Source organism: Loxodonta africana, chromosome 1 (genome assembly GCF_030014295.1).
Source record: "Loxodonta africana isolate mLoxAfr1 chromosome 1, mLoxAfr1.hap2, whole genome shotgun sequence".
NCBI lineage: Eukaryota > Metazoa > Chordata > Mammalia > Proboscidea > Elephantidae > Loxodonta > Loxodonta africana.
Window position 1 is genome coordinate 172,902,326 of NC_087342.1, and position 17,113 is coordinate 172,919,438.

At 41.2% G+C, this 17,113-nt stretch overlaps 1 protein-coding gene across 1 annotated transcript in view; it reads left to right on the forward strand.

Annotated features, from left to right (window-relative positions):
* Positions 1-17,113, forward strand: part of ARMC2 (armadillo repeat containing 2) — a 139,702-nt gene that overhangs the window by 59,255 nt on the left and 63,334 nt on the right. The window contains exon 9 of the mRNA XM_023543025.2: positions 799-1,022. Coding sequence (XP_023398793.1) covers positions 799-1,022 — 224 coding nt within the window. The remainder of the gene's footprint in view (positions 1-798; positions 1,023-17,113) is intronic.

Here is a 17,113-nt window from a genome sequence, read left to right on the forward strand (position 1 = left end):
CTTTTTATGAATTAATATTGCTGATACAAGGGAAGGCAGCAATATGGAAACCACTTTGAGTTCTCTTTTTGCACTATAGGACAAATTCCCTCTCTTTTTTTTTTTTTCACTCCAGCGGACAGGGATAAAACTAGTAATGAAAGAAATGTCTAATTGGAATTGGCTAACTGACTGAAAACAAAGAAAGGTTCTGACAATGATCAGAATGCATTAAATATGAGATACACATGGCTAACCTTATAGCCACCCGGCATTAGTCCTAAGACTGGTAAAAAAAGACTGGTAGTTGCCCATTATTTAGATGGATGTTCTTGTCTTGGGAAAGGGGGGATGTTATATTTAAATTATCCCGTTCTGTGGTGATTGAGATTGTTTTTTCAAGTTTCTGTTTCAGTTAATCTCCCACTCATACAGCAGCAAATATAATCTTAAAGGTTTGTTGAAATTTCACTCTCTGCTTCAGTTATCATTCTATACTAGTTCAAAGTTTTTGCAGCTGAAAGTAAAGGTTGGCAAATATTAGTAAGAGTCAGGGAATTACATTTAATTAAAAGAACGCTTTCTCAATTATATATTAATAACCCTGTCAATTTGCTGTCATTACTACTATAGAGATTTGTCTTAGCTAAAAATAAACTTTTCTCTTATACCATACGAGTAACCCTTAACAAGTATTTGAATGTAGGTTCTAGCCAATATGTGTTACAAATCCTATTTGATGTTCACATACAAGTGGCTTAATGTATTTCTTTCCAGCTGTTAGGCTTATGCATTTGTAATAATTCATCTTTTTGACAGAGTCATTGTTGGAGGTCCTGAGCAGAGAAGACCTGCAAATGAACACCGAAGCTTTTTTGTACTGTGTGGGGGCTCTAAAATTCATTTCTGGAAACACAGGATTTCTTAATGAAATGATCAGCAAAGGTGCTGTGGAAATATTGATGAATTTGATAAAGCAAATAAATGACAATACCATGAAGTGTGGGGTGTGTTTGCCTGATTCAGGCCACTTGTTAGTTCAGGTAAGTATTTTCCTTGAAATGGTTAAATATGTTAAATTAGCTTTCAAGTTACCTAATACCAATTAGGAAACCCTGGTGGGTCAGTGGTTAGGTGTTACGCCTGCTAAACAAAACGTTGGCAATTCGAATCCACCAGCTGCTCCTTGGAAACCCTGTGGGGCACTCGACGTTGACTCGATGGCAACAGGTTATTTTAATACCAATTATATGGAGCCCTGGTGGCACGGTGGGTAAGTGCTTGCTTGGCTGCTAACTGAAATGCCGGCAGTTTGAATCTACCAGCTGCTTCACAGGAGAAAGATGTGGCAGTCGGCTTCCCTAAAGGTTTTTTTTTTTTTTTTTAAGGCAGTTTTATTGCGATAGGAAACCTTGGTGGTGTAGTGGTTAAGTGCTACAGCTGCCAACCAAGAGGCTGGCAGTTCAAATCCACCAGGCGCTCCTTGGAAACTCTATGGGGCAGTTCTACTCTGTCCTATAGGGTCGCTATGAGTCGGAATCGACTCGATGGCAGTGGGTTTGGTTTTTGGTTATTGCGATATAATTTATACGGCACACAATTGACCCATTTAAAGTGTGAAATTCAATGGTTTTTTATATTCACAGATACGTGCACCCATCACAGCAGTCAAGTTTGAAATATTTTATCACTTCGACAAGAAGCTGTATCTTTTAGCTATTACCTCCATATCCGCCATCTTTCTCTCTCTCTCTCACACACACACACACACACACACACACACGCACACACCAGCCCCAGACCAGACGGCCTTTATCTACTTTCTGTCTCTATAGATTTCCCTATTCTGGGAAATGTAAACATTCCCTATTTACATTTCATATAAATGGAGTCATTCTCATGGTTGCTTACGGCTCAGTGTGTGGAGAAAATAGAGTGGTAATAACTAAGGGTTGCTTGGTTTCTTTCTTTCTTTTTTTTTTTTTTCCTGTGCGTTAGATGAAAGTTTACAGAGCAAATTAGCTCCTCATTTGATAGTTTGTACTCCTAAAGATTTTAGCCTTGGAAACTCTTTGGGGGCAGTTCTACTCTGTCTTATAGTGTCACTGAGTCAGAATTGACTCAACAGCAACCAGTTTGTTTTTTGTTTTTGGTGGCACAATGGTTAAGCACTTGCCTACTAACCAAAGTTTGGTGGTTAGAATCCACCCAATGGCTCTGTGGTGATCTGCTCTTGCAAAAAATTACAGCCTAGAAAACCCGGTGAGGCAGTTCTACTCGGTCACATGGGGTCTCTATAAGTCTGAATAGACTGAATGGCACCTAACAACAACAACAACAATTACCATTTAAAAGAATGGAGTAAGAGAGGCCCCTACTCCAGGTGGTGGTAGTGGTCCTTGGGGATCAAGAGAGGTAGCCCTGCCTCTTCTTGGTGGGTGCCTCGTGCCCATTTCCGGTGGAAAGGAGTTCCATGGCATCTCAGGGAACTGCTCCCCACAACTTGCAGACAGCCATTTCACTGCCCTGCAGAGAAAACAGGCCCAAAAGAATGAAAAAGTAGCACCTCTCTGCAAAAGGATTCCACATTAAAGTCAGACTTTAACAAGGCAGTTTGGAGTTGTGAAGACGGGTGTCTCCTGGAGATGGTTCATGTGATTAATAGCTAATGTCGTGAATTTTGTATCCACAATGAAAAACAGGAGTTAATGACTTTGGACAGTCACTGAGGGTGTGTGTGGATAATGTAGCCCTGGGACTACCAGGAACGAAGGTAACATAACCGGATACGTTGAATATGACCAGAGCAAGAAGAAAAATTTTGTTGTGTTAGAGTTTTATTACTCCTTTTGTGGCAGATTAAATTTTATAGTTAAATTATTTTCATTGGGGCTGCTTCAGCTCTCGTGTTGTTTTTAGATGAGATTTTACTCTTTAATAGCATTCGTATATCAGATAATAACATCTTTGATGTAATAATTCATGAGGCTTGAAAAGTGCTTGTCAATTACTGAGGATTGATGGTGCACTCAGAGTGCTCTTAGCCTTTGGGAAAGTGTGTTAAAAATTAAATTTAGGCCCTGCCTTCAAGATGTTTAAAATGTTTATGATAATTATTAATTTCGGACTGTGTGGTCTGTCTCCATTTTGAAAAAGATCTGCAAACCTCTTTACAAATGATGAAAAATTCTACTGAATATGCTATCTTTTGGCTAGGAGAACTTAAGAAACATTATCTTCATGCTGTCATTGTTATTGAGTTATTCAAATTTTTCTCTCAATGAAAATAGCTGTTTTTGATTATATGATTATTATATTCCCTTGCTAAGATACAGAAGAATATAAGGAAGAGTAGAAAAATCACCTGGAATTGTTTCACTCTGAGATAACACACCATCAACATTTTGGTAACCATTCTTCCATGCACCTTTTTATACATATATATGCTTATGTGTGTGTAATTTTATATAATCCTTGCTTTTTATTGTAGAACCTATTATTTTTAATAGTCATTTTTGTTTGTTTTCCATCCCGCCTTCTCTTCCTTCCCTGTTTCTCCTTCCAGTCAACCCACTTAGCCAACATGTTCACGATGATGTGCTCAGCACCTTTTACCAAGCTTATGTTATACACACATACGTTTATATATAAGAAAAAAATATACATATATGTATATAAATATAAATACATATACTTGTGGTTGTTAGTTGCTGTCAAGTCGATTCTGACTCATCGCAACCCCATGTGTGCAGAGCAGAACTGTTCCATAGGGTTTTCAAGGCTGTGACCTTTTTCAGAAGCAGATCTCCAGGCCTGTCTTCCAAGGTGCCTCTGGGTGGATTTGAACCACCAACCTTTTGGTCAGTAGTCAAGTACTTACCCATTTTTGCCACCTAGGGATTCCTGTGTATATATATATATATATTTATAAATGCATATGCACACACATATACATATGTATTTATATTTACACATAAATATATATTTAAATTTTATATAAAAATAAAATCAGTTGATACAAAGGAGTGTTGAATGTTATTGTGACCAAAAATATATCCAATGAAGAAATGGGACCTCTGGTGTGCCAGTGGGTACAGCACATCACTCCCCGGCATGCTCCACTTTTCTTTTGCCTTTCATTGGATTTGGCATCCTCAGGTGCAAACTAACTCACCTTTCCTGGCATCCATGCTCCCTCTAGGGTGTTGTAGCATGGGGCACTGTAGGACCTTCTCCTTGCTGCTTGCCACCATTTACTGCCTCCTCATGACAGTCGTTTCTGCCATTGTCTCAAAGCCTTCCTTTGGATCTACCTAGAGTCTGGCATCCTAGAGCCCTGGTGGTGCAGTGGTTAAGAGCTTGGCTGCTAGCCAAAAGGTCAACAGTTTGAATCCAGCAGCTGCTCCTTGGAAACTCTGTGGGGCAGTTCCATTCTGTCCTGTAGGGTTGCTGTGAATTGGAACTGACTCGAAGGCAATGGGTTTTTATTTTTTTCCTTTGTTAGACTCTGATATGGACAGGTGTTACACAGCCTCAGCTCTCCTTGGACCTCAGTCCGCACCCCACCCCCCTGTCCAGCAGGACAAAATGGAGCCCATTATTGCTGCCACCTGAGAATGTGTTCCCGCTGTGGTCACCAAGTGCCCTTGTGTCAACAATACCATATCAATGTGTGTGTTTTTACAGATTTGGGGCGGGGGTGGGGAAGCATTGTGTTTTAGGCTATTCATTTGCAGAATCTTCTGAATGGGACATTTTCTCATATTTAACTAAAACTAAGAAAAGCTGTTTTATATCATTATAGATGATAAAATGTAAGCAACACGACTTCACTGCATGAGCAGATGAAAATTTCTGCCCTTGTGAATGTGTAACACTGACTGGCTTTTCTCCAGTCCGCCCATGTGCAAAATCATCCAAACAGATCTGGCTGCACAGAACTTTTGTGGTCTCCCGCTTTCCGAACTTGGTAACTGTAGCTGATGAGGCTTTTTTTAAAACAAGATTGTTCAATTAGGAAAAAAAAAAAAATCTTGTGGCTGTGATTAAAAATAAAATAATAAAATGTCTGCAAACCAGAAAACATGACAAGGGCAAAAAAAGATAAAGGTGGGCAACTTAGGGTGGCTGTGACTTCCCCTCATTTATGACTTTGAACCCGGAGAACCTCGGTAGCTTTAGCACAGTTTCTGGGGGCTTCATATCATACAACTGTGTACATTCTAGCACCTGACACAATGCTGGAGTCATTGTGGCTCCCTGAAGCAGCCTTGGGTGAGGCCATTGAATGAGTGGAAGCTGGACCATAAAGGTTGTATAGGATTTGAGAAACTCAAAGGAAGGGAAAAGGAAATTGAATGCTCAAGTTAGGAATAAATAAGGTGTGCTTGGGGGATGCTGATGAGGTTGTCCTCTGCAGAGCACAGGGATGCTCTGGAAGAGTCATGGGAGGTTAGATTCAGAGACTGTGGTGGAGCCAGGTGGTCATGCCTCCTGAATGCCAGGCTGTGGAGGGTAGACTTGGAGCAACAGGGAGCAGCTGGAGGCTGGTGCATGGAGAGAACGAGATGAGATCAGAGTGGCAGAAAGATGAGTGTGCATGTGATATTAAGCTGATAAAGCCAAAAACAGCCAAAAAGTAATGGGAGGAGAATGTGCCATTGGTACACAACAGATTTGAAGATTATGATCTTAGACACAGTAGCCCCAATTAAGAAGCGTTACTGCAGTTAGATTTTAGGCAGATTATTAATGAATATAAAGAAATGGGTATAAAAAAAAGAAATGGGTATAAAAGAAAAGCTTCATAGCAGATAGGCTAATGCTGCTTAGAGGGAAAAATACTAAAGCATTGAGATTATGCTGGTTCTCTCTATGTTGTTTCATATGTGTATGGATATGTACTTGTACATGTGTGTGTATATCTCCAGCATGGCTGAAATGAAGAGACATGGATTTAACAAACATCTGTGGAGTGGCTACCCTGTGCCAAGCACTGTTCTGCGTAGTACGTAAGACAGTGATACTCAAGATAGCTGCCAGTAGGGCCTACTTTTTGGTGATCCCTGTACAGTTAAGCACCACAGCATGCCATGGCTGTGAACCAAAAAGGTTGGCAGTTTAAATCCACCAGCCACTCCTTGGAAACCCTATGGAGCAGTTCTCCTCTGTCCTGTAGGGTTGCTATGAGTCGGAGTCGACTCAATGGCAACAAGTTTTTGGTTTTGGTATCCATACATACTGTTCTGATGCCTTATTCTTCCACAAAACTATGGTCCTTCCATATGTCCAATGTTGGGTTCACTTCTGCATGTCAGACACATAATGACATTTTGAGAAGGGGGCGAGGATGATTGTTGATGCTAAGAGGAGCTCAGGGGCATCACATGAAATTATTATACTTTAGTCTAGCAAAACCGGAGACATGATTTTTCCTGTAAAATCACAAGAGTAAAGAAGGTTAAACTGTGCATCTTCACTGAATTCCAGAACAATAAAATTTAGGGAAAGTTCCTTGAAACTTGGAGAAAGGGAAAGTTCCTTGAAACTTGGAGAAAGGGAAAGTTCCTTGAAACTTGGAGAAAGTGAAATATAGGCCAGCTAAAAGGCAAGGCCCTCTGAATGTCAGCAGATAGGTGGTAGGAAATTCCTGTAGTGTCTTGTTATTCTCTTGTGTCTTCAGAACATCATGTACAAAGCTGCTTTACTGTAATTGGAGAAAATCTTAAGGTGCTCACATTTACAGTTAGGTAATTCATAGGTATGTAATGTTATTAAAACCCAGATTGACTTGAATTAACATTCCTATATTTTTGATTCATTTGTATTTCCAACCTTTTTTCTTTACTGACTGACCTGTTTCATAGTGAGTCCAGTCCTTAGAGAAATGTATTCTTTCCCTTATAGGCTTTACATATAAAATCTTTGAGTTAAAAGTGTTCCACAGCACCCCAGACACCAGCATTTGCTTCCTGTCCTCCTCTTGGACCCATTTCGCTTCTCTGGCTTCTAGGGCTCTTTCAAATCCTAATTGTTTCCTCCTCGTTGCTCAGCACATCACTTATGTCATATTCTTCCCTTTTCTAAATTGAAGTCAGTTCTCTCACTCCTCATCAGCTCCTGCTCCATTCCTTCATTTTGGCTTTGGAGTTTGGGGCAAAGGAAAGTGAATAGCACAAAGAGAGATGAGTCAGACATTTTGAGCCTGGATTATTCAGAAAATAATATCAGTATTAGAAATTAGAGAGTTATACAAGGGAACTAGATTTCGTAAGATGAGGGAAGGCAAATTACGTAATTACCCTCAACATAAAATTTTAAAGTGCCTGCAGAATAGCCAAGTGAGACTGTGCAGTAGGCAGTTGGAGGTCTGAACCAAGGCTTAACAAGGAAAGTAAAGACACGGATTTAGGCTTTCCTGTCACCTACACGGAGGTGATGGTGGAAGTCATGAAAGACAATGAAATCACCCAAGGAGAGAGAATAGAAAAATATTAGCAGAAGGCTGAGAACAGACTGTAAAATGGCCTCATTTGTGGAATAAAAAACCCATTCCCGTTGCTGTTGAGTCGATTCCAACTCCTAGAAACCCTATAGGACAGAGTCAAACTGCCCCATAGGGCTTCAAAAGCTGTAATCTTTATGGAAGCAGATTGCTACATCTTTCTACCCTGTAGCCACTGGTGGGTTCGAATCACTGACCTTTCAGTTAGCGGCTGACACTTAACCCCTGTGCCACCAGGGCTACTTATTTGTGGGATAAGAGAAGGAAAAAAAAAAAAAGAGGAGCCTGAAAATTAAAAAAGGACAATGTACAAGAGAGTAGAGATTTTAAAAAGCCAAGATTGGGCAGCATTGGCAAACATTGCAGAGAACATCCAGGGAGGAGCAATTCGTTACTTTGTTTAGAGGAATATGAGTAGGCAGTGTGGGTGGGGGTCACGTTGCAAGAGAGCCATCCCTTTACAGGCTTGCTTTAAATCCGGTATGATTTCTTTATCTCTGTGTTTTCAAATTAAAAAGATGTTTTGATACAGCTGATTTTTTGTAATTCTGAGTTCCTTCCTTGGCTGATCTAGGCCCACTCCTCTGTATTCCACTTCTCCCCTACAAGGTAAATCTCACAGCCTACGCATCTTTAAGAATTTTGATGGTCTGTTTGGGATTGTACCCAGAGTTGAGACAGGGCTCAGCACCGCCATGTGGACTAGGGAAGAGAGCACAGGCTTTGGAGCCTACCTGCCCCAGCTGCCATCTCAGCTCTGACATTGGCAACTTATTTCACTCTTTAGAGCTCACTTACTTCACCTATAAAGGGCTGACTACACATGGCTTAAAGGGTACTTGGAAAATTAAGGAGTCCCTAGGTGGTGCACGGAGCCCCTGTGGCACAGTGGCTGAGAGCTGGGTACTAACAAAAAGTCAGCAGTTCGAATCCACCAGTCATTCCTCGGAAACCCGGTGGAGCAGTCCTACCTTGTCCTCTAGGGTCGCTATGAGTTGGAATCGACTCAATGCAATGGGTGTTTTGAGTTTAGGTGGTGCAGATAGTTAAGTGCTGGAATACTAACCCAAAGGTTGCAGTTCAAACCCACCCAGAGGCACCTTGGGAGAAAGGCCTTGCATTGTGCTTCTGAAAGGTCAGTATTGAAAGCCCTATGGAGGGCAGTTCTACTCTGAAATATATGGGATTACCATGAGTCAGGATTGACTTCTTGGCAACTGGTTTGTTTTTTTGGGAAAAATTAAATGAGGTGATTTATCAAAGCACTTAGCACAGATATGGCACCTAGTAGCCACTCACTAGAAATTTATTAAGTGAAATAAGATCAAGAGTTACCCAAACATGAAGCTTCAAAGAGCAATTTACTTCTGATGAGGAAAATAAATTAACCACAGAAAATTAAGATGACAGAGATGGATTTCAAGTCTTTGCCCTCTCCCCCCGTTTTGGTTAGCAGCCAAGCACTTTTAACCTCTGTGCTACCAGGACTCCTTTTTCTTGCACTAAAATAAGGCTAAATAAGAACCGTATGCACCTGTTCCAACTTTCCTACAAATTCTTAAAGACACACTTAGGAATGGATCTGGTTCGTAACCTGGGGACTGCCTGCATTAGATTCATATGAATGTGATAACTAATTACCACAACCTAAGTGGCTTCAGGGACCCTGGCAGCACAGTGGTCAAGCGTTGGGCTGCTATCCAAAAGGTCGGCAGTTCAAATCCACCAGCCACTCCTTAGAAACCCTATGGGGTAGCTCTGCCCTGTCCTATAGGGTCGCTATGAGTTGGAATCAACTCGATGGCAGTGGGTTTGGTTTGGTTTCTTGGGTGGCTTAAAACAACAGAAATTTATTCTGTCACAGTCTGGAGCCTAGAAGTCAGAAGTCAAGGTGTTGGCAGGGTCATGCTCTCTCTGAAGGCACTAAAGGAGGCTCCTTCCTTGCCTCTTCCTAGCTTCTGGTGGTTGCCAGCAATCCTTGGCATTTCTTGGCTTGTAGCTGCATCCATCCAATCTCTGTCGCCTTTGTCACATGGTCTTCTTCCCTGCTTGTCTCCTGATCTTCTCTCCATATAAGGACAGCAGTCTTTAGATTTAGGGCCCATCCTAATCCAGTATTACTTCATCTTAACTTAGTTACATCTGCAGAGACCCTATTTCCAAACAAGTCACATTTACAGGTACCATGGGTTGGGACTTCAGCCTGTCTTTTTGAGGGACGCAATAATTCATACCACAACAATGACTAAAACAGAACATGTCTTAGAAGTATTTTTGTTGAAGAAAGAACAGGAAGTGGCAGATGTAGCAGCTGTTTATTTCTTGTTGTTTTAATTAAGGCATAATTTACATGTAGTAAAATGCACAGATCTTAGGTATTTGATGAGTTTTGACAAAAGCATATAGTCATGTAACCCACCACCTTATCAATATACAGAACATTTCTATCACCCACAGAAAGTTTCCTCCCACTTCGTGCTAGTTAATCACTATCCTCCTACCACTACCCCACCCCGAGGGAACCATTTTCTGATTTCTTTTGCCATAGGTTAGTTTCGCCTTTTCTATAACTTCATAAGTGGAATATACAGTATGTATATTTTTGTGTCTGGCTTCTTTAAAAAAAAAAAAAAACCCTTTATTCTGAAATAAATATAGACTCACAAAAACAGTATAAAAAGGTCCCACGTACCCATCACCCAGCTTTTCCTAGTGGTGACACCTGACATAACTACAGTACACTATTGAATCCAGGAAATTGATATGGTACAGTACAGTTAACTAGAATACTATGTCTGGTTACTTGGCATAATATTTTTGAGATTAGATGAAACACTTTTTGTCTTCATCTTTGGTCTTGATTACTAGGGTTGCTAATTTTTAAAAAAATTTTATTTATTTTGTTGTTGTTGAGAACATACACAGCAAAACATACACCAATTCAACAGTTTCTGCACGTACAATTCAGTGACATTGATTATATTCTTCGAGTTGTACCGCCATTCTTACCCTCCTTTTCTGAGTTGTTCCCTGCCTCATAAACATAAAATCACTGCCCCTTAAGGTTCCTATCTAATCTTTCTAATTGCTTTTGTCAAGTTGATCCCATATATAGGTAGTCCCCAACTTATGAAGGGGTTCTGTTCCAACGACTCCGTCGTAAGTTTGTTTTGATGTTCAGTCGAATACCTCTTTTTTTTTTCAGTTTTCATTACTAACCAAAACCAAACTAAACTCGTTGCCATCAAGTCGATTCCAACTCAGAGTGACCCTATAGGACAGAGTAGAACTGCCCCATAGGGTTTCCAAGGAGCGCCTGGTGGATTTGAACTGCTGACCTTTTGGTTAGCAGCCGTAGCTCTTAACCACTAAGACACTTACCAGTATCCTGTAAATCTCATCTTTCTTTGTCTTTGGGGGTTGGCATGAGAATGATAACATTAGCAAATTATGAGCTGCAGCATTGTATGTAGTAGTACAACATATTACTAATGATAAGATGTACAAAAAAAAGGACAGCCCTAAACGCAGTTCGTTGCAACTGGAATACGTTGTAAGTCAGGGACTACCTATAGATAGTTTTTAATAGAGCATAATGCTCAAGGCAGACATGTTTCATGGGTTGCTACTTTTTAATAATTTATTTGTCAGTGGGAGAGGGACATCTATTTTCTCCCTAAGAGGTGCCTCCCCAAAAAGAAGCACCCAGTAATATATCTAACCACTCCCTCACTCACTTCCCCACTCACACAATTGACATAACAGAGTAGACATTCATGTTCCAGTCCCTTCTGAATCTTCCCTTCTCATTTCTTTCTTGGGAAGGAGCTGCCTACAGCACCTCATTATCCTCTGATTGTCCAGGAGCAGAAGATCTGAAGATTTGGGGAGTAATTTGAACACAAAAACCCCGAATGTGTAAAGCCTTGGGTCTTGAACTTGGAAATAGAGACTAAGGCAGATGGGAAGGAGACAGAAGGAGGATATCACCTTGCTTGAAGGATCTAGCTTATATCTGAAACAGGCATGCTTTCTAATCCTGAACCCCAGAATTAGACTACCCCGTCTCAGGCCTCAGCCCCTGAAGGAACAGAGAACGCCCTGTGCTCTGAGGACAGCTCACTTCTAAGAGAGGAAGGGAGGAGAGAAACAAGGAAGGGGCTGGGCTGCAAATACCTGGTTCCGTATCCCAAACTCACCAGTCAGGAATCGAGGAGTGGGGAGTGGCCAGGAGTATCGTGCTAATGAGTCTCATCACAAGGAAGGAACCGTCAAGAGTGGGGAATAAGTATCCATGCTACTGTTTCTGAGGAGAAGCGATTGCTTGTCAGTTACTGTCAGTTCTGCTCAGCCTCATCTCTTCATGGTTGATGTATTACATTAGATGTATTAGTTGTGGCAATGAAGTAATGACACTAACTTTTACATGTGATTTGTGAAAATCAGTGTCATTACTTTGTAATTCTGATCTTTTTCAGACTCATTTTCCTGATTTTGCTGCATTAGCATTCTACATCGATTATATGGGAGTCCCTGCATGGCACAAATGGTTAAGCCCTCAGCTACTAGCTGAAAGGTTGACGGTTCAAACCCACCCAGAAGCTCCTTGGAAGACAGGCCTGGCAATCTACTTCTGAAAGGTCACAGCCTTGAAAACCCTATGGGGCAGCTCTACTCTGCACACATGGGGTTGCCATGAATTGGAAGTGGTTTGATGACAACTAACAACAACACAATTTATACAACATTCAGAATCTCTACTATAGTGATACATAGAATGGCCACAGCTGGAAAAATCAGCTGCTTACACAGTTTACCACAGCAACTGCCTTAGGGGCAGTACATAGAGAAATAATAATAAGCATAGGCAAATGTTAACTAGAGTCTCAAAGTAGGACAGTGGGGTTTTGAGGAGGACAGAATGATTTCCTCCTGAAGCAGGACATTGATGCCCCGTGGTAGAGACAAAGATAAAGAGACCTGCATAGCCAGGCACCAGCGGTTATCAAGGATTAGAAATTAACTTACTGTTTTCATATGCCTGTATCTTAACAAATTCCAATAAAATATTAGAAATATTTAATATTTAGAAATATTCAATACCTGTCATTTCATGTGTCTAGTGGAATCTTGCCATTGTTTTTTTTGCCCAACCAGGACTGCACTAATCATATATGAGACAATATGAAACTTATTGGGTTACCACATAGGCTCTGATTTTGGCATATATGTGGTCTCGATTGGGCATAAATTCAAAAAAAGAATGTGCTTTTATTAATAGAGGGAGATGGTTTTGCTGAGGTTGGAAAATGGTGTGGCTTTGGTCTTAAATCATTTGACACTGTTTGTGGTCTCTGGCGGCTGTGTTTATTCTTTCACATCATCAGCGGGAAGTGAACCATTTTGCAGTTGGCAGTTAAGTTGAGATAAAGCTCAAGGGATTTGGGTTATGGATATTCCAGATGATTGAGAAATAAAAATGAATGCTTTTAGAGACAGCCAAATAGAATGGGGGAGGCAGCAGGCAAGGAGTCAGAGGCCCAGGACACCAGACTACCTGGTAGCTGGTAGCCTTTCTGAGCTTCAGTTTCCTCATCTGAAAAATGGGGTTCATAATACATTTCTTGTCTGCCTCATTGGCCTGTTTCAGGGAGCAAAGGAGACAGCGCTCACAAGGTAGCTTCATAAACCATGCAGGTGCTGCTCAAATTCTTTGCATAAGACCATCTAATGTGTAAAAACAAAATAATTTTGGTGTTTCTGTTGAGGAAATACAGTAACTTTCAAAGTATTAATGGTACAATTTTTGACTGCAATATGGGTTTCTTTGAAAGCAGATTTTTTAAAATGGGGAAAATGTTTCTCCAAAGAACAATGTCATAATTGATGGTACAGTTCCTGGGCTAGCCACTTTTACTTCTGATGCAGCTAAGTAGGAGTTCTTTGGTGGGCTGTGAGCCACAAGCCCCTCTGATCTGGGGAAGCTCTGATGGCTTGGTGCCTTCTCGGGTGGAATCTGGGGAGATGACTGGGGCCTGAGGACTGACGGAGGAAGAGTGGAAAAGGCAAAGAGAGGGCCATCCACTCTGGGAATGAGTAGGATGTGGAGGCTCAGGTCGACCAACCACACCCCCACCTTGTGCCCATCCCACTACAGGAGAGGAGAATGCCCAGAATGGGAACAGGGCCTCAGCTGTTGGTCCTGTGATCTAAGTCAGGAGGGCCACATGTTATAAGACTTAAAAGTTTCTTGAGTTTGCTAAGGATTTTCAATTAATTAATTGATGAAAACATAATTTGAAATTGATACTTAAGTACATACAATTTGAAAAAAATCTTTTGAATTTTACTGTACTAAAATGCTGTTTGAGCCTTTATAAATTATCAGATCTTTTAGTAATATGATTTTTCCCTTTAAACTGGGTCTTCCAATGTTGAGTGCATGATGAGAACTTTGAGGCCTAACTACTACGCTATGAAATAGGACAGCTTTGCTGAACTCACCAGGCATTTTACCTGGAGATTCTGATTGAGGGTGGGGCCCAGTAACTCCTCTGATCAAGGAATTTGGGGAAACACAGACAGAAGATGTTGCCCCAGAAAACACAAGCACTGTCAAGTCATAGAGTATAGCACAGTTGTTTTTCATCAGTGGATTGGTAACCACAATCAGAGTGGAATGTTTCTTCAATGATATGTGCCAAAACTTCATATCCCCTTTTGTCCTGAATCATCTAACAACGGCTAGCAAGCAAGGACACTTAAATTTGTCTTAAGCTGCTCTGTGAATTATTGATTTCATTTTATTCTCCTTTTTATTCTCCCTATTGGTTGCCTTCTGACTCAGTATATCTCTCCCATGGGGTTGCAGATTAGGAAATGGGAAAAATAGGAGTTGAAACACATGTTTTTCAATCTGCTGTTTCTTGGTGCAGTGCTTGGAAACGGTGGTGGTATAGTGATTAATAGTTCGGCTGCCAACCAAAACGTCAGCAGTTCGAATCTACCAGGCACTCCTTGGAAACCCTATGGGGCAGTTCTACTCTGTCCTATAGGATCGCTATGAGTCGGAATCAACTCGATGGCAACAGGTTTGGTTCGATTTTGGTTTGGTGAGATATTTGATGACACTTAAAGAAGTTGGGAATTTCTCTAGTAAGTTTTTTAGAAGCTAAACAAATGTCCCTGTATGCATTTAACTTATACGTCTTTTTTTCATTAAGGATTTGAGATTGCTTAAAACAATGTATGCAGTAAAATAGAAAAATACATAACTTAGTTAGAGTTAGGATATATAAATTAGAATAGGAAGTTAAAGAAACTGATAAATTTCTCCAAGCTTGGACTTTGGTTAACTGCTGCTTTGGGGGCAGATCTGGTGGGTGGGCTTTAGAGGGTGGAAAACAAAGATTCTGCTACCAAGCATGTGACTCATTAATGCATTTCCCAAAATATATTTCTATTCAACCAGAAGTTCTAATTTGATTTTTAATTTTCACTTATACACAATGAGCTCAAATGTTGGAGCAAGGTTCAGAGTTAAGTGTACTCAACTTGGAACTTACTCTCCTTGGCTGTTACCACAGTATTTAGTAGGCTGTCCTCCCACAGATCTTTTTACATTTTTCCCAGAAAAAGCTACTTCTTTGAGCTTTCAGTCCCCCCTTTGCCTCACAGTGTGATTGGTGGCTCACAGAGAAGTCTCTGAAAAGGGGGGTGGGATTTCATAGCTGCATCTGCCTGGTGACCTCTTCCTGATCTTTCTCCCTCAGGGGTTTAATCTCTCTGGTTTACCACCAGGCCTCTTCTAATCCTTTGCACTTTCCTGCCAAAAGTTTCTTAAAGGGGAAGAACCTCTTTCTCTTCTCCCTTGTCCCTCCTCCGTCTCTTCCTCCCCTTCTGTGTTTCATCCACCCAGCCAGCGAGCCAGTGACTAAACATTTAAGAGCTTTTTGTGTGCACATTTGTTGTCCTCAAATAGAAAGAAATAAGAAATGGTTTGTACAGTAGAGGAACTCACGATGGGAGAGGTGTATAGGTGATTATGATTCCGTCAATAGACATATGAACAGGGTGGTTTGTTAACACAAAAGAGTAGGTGATTATCTTAGTTATCTAGTGCTGCTGTAACAGAAATACCGCAAGTGGATGTCCTTAACAAAGACAAATTTATTCTCTCGTCATCTAGAAAGCTAGAAGTCTGAATTCAGGGTGCCAGCTCCAGGGGAGAACTTTCTTACTCTGTCAGCTCTAGAGGAAGGTTCTCGTCATCAATCTTCCCCTGGTCTAGGGGCTTCTCAGTGCAGGGACCCCAGGTCCAAAGGACATGCCATTCTTCTGGCTCTCGTTTCTTGGTGGTATGAGGTCCCCGTCTCTGTGCTCACTTCTTTTATATCTCAAAAGAAGTTGGCTTAAAACGCAACCTAATCTTGTAGATTGAGTCTTGCCCTGTTAATATAACTGCCACTATGTCATTAACATCATAGAGATAGGATTTACAACTCATAGGAAAATCACATCAGATGACAAAATAGTGGGCGGTGGAAGGAGATGAGCCTGGAGGGACCAGCTTTAGAGAAGGAAGGGCCTTTTAAGGTATGGATTGACTCTGTAGGCCCCAGGAGCCTAAGGTGGGCTTTAAACAGGGAAGATTGAGCTTTGAGATGCCCCGTCTGGCAGTAGTGATCCCCTGTGGGGAAGTGAGCAGGGGAGAGAGTCTGTAGAAGAAGCCCATTCAGGAGGCTGTAGAGTTTGGGTGAAAATGAAATGGGCTTAAGCTGGATTGCCGATCCTGTTGATGGAGAGAAGTAGAAAGGGGGACCAACCAGGTGTGAAAAGGGAAAGGGTGATGAGAGTTTAGGAGCCTGGGAAGAAGCTACTGTCATGAATGGGGTAAGTTAGGGAATATGCAAGGAATCTAGTCCCCATCCAGAGTGTCCGTTTTCTTTCCTGAATTGTATTGTATTCCTTTAGTCCTTTAAAATCATCTTGAAATGCATCTACCTCAGAGTTATAATCTGAATAATCTGATTCATCCCTGGCTTTCTGATACACCAACCTTTCTATTTACAGTCAGTCTTTCCTTTGTAGATATTCATTCATTCAATCAATGAAATGTTTGTTGAGGACCCACTGTGTGCCAGGCATTGATTTTGGCCTGGGGCACAATGGCAAAAAGACAATTAAGGTGTATGTCCTCACTGAAGTTTCTAGTCTAGAGAGGTAGAAAGGAAAATATAATACTAAACAACCTAATATTAAGTGGAATTTGTGGAGGATATATGGTATAAGATGAAGTTTGAGGAGTAGGTAAGAGCCAGATCATACCCAAAAAAGCCTGTTTAACTTCTGATGCACTCAGATCTGTTCCTACCACACTTTCCCTCTGCCCCGAACACCCTAACCTAGTTATTTCTACAATCCACCCAAAAGACCCTCAAATGAGCCAGAAGCTAACCTAATGCCTCATTTCTCTTTAATTTGAGGATAAACCTCTGTAAGGAGCCTTGGTGGTGCAGTGGTTAAGAGCTCAGCTGCTGACCAAAAGGCTGGCAGTTCAAATCCACCAGCTGCTCCTTGGAAACCTATGGAGCAGTTCAACTCTGCCCTAAAAGGGTTGCCATGAGTCGG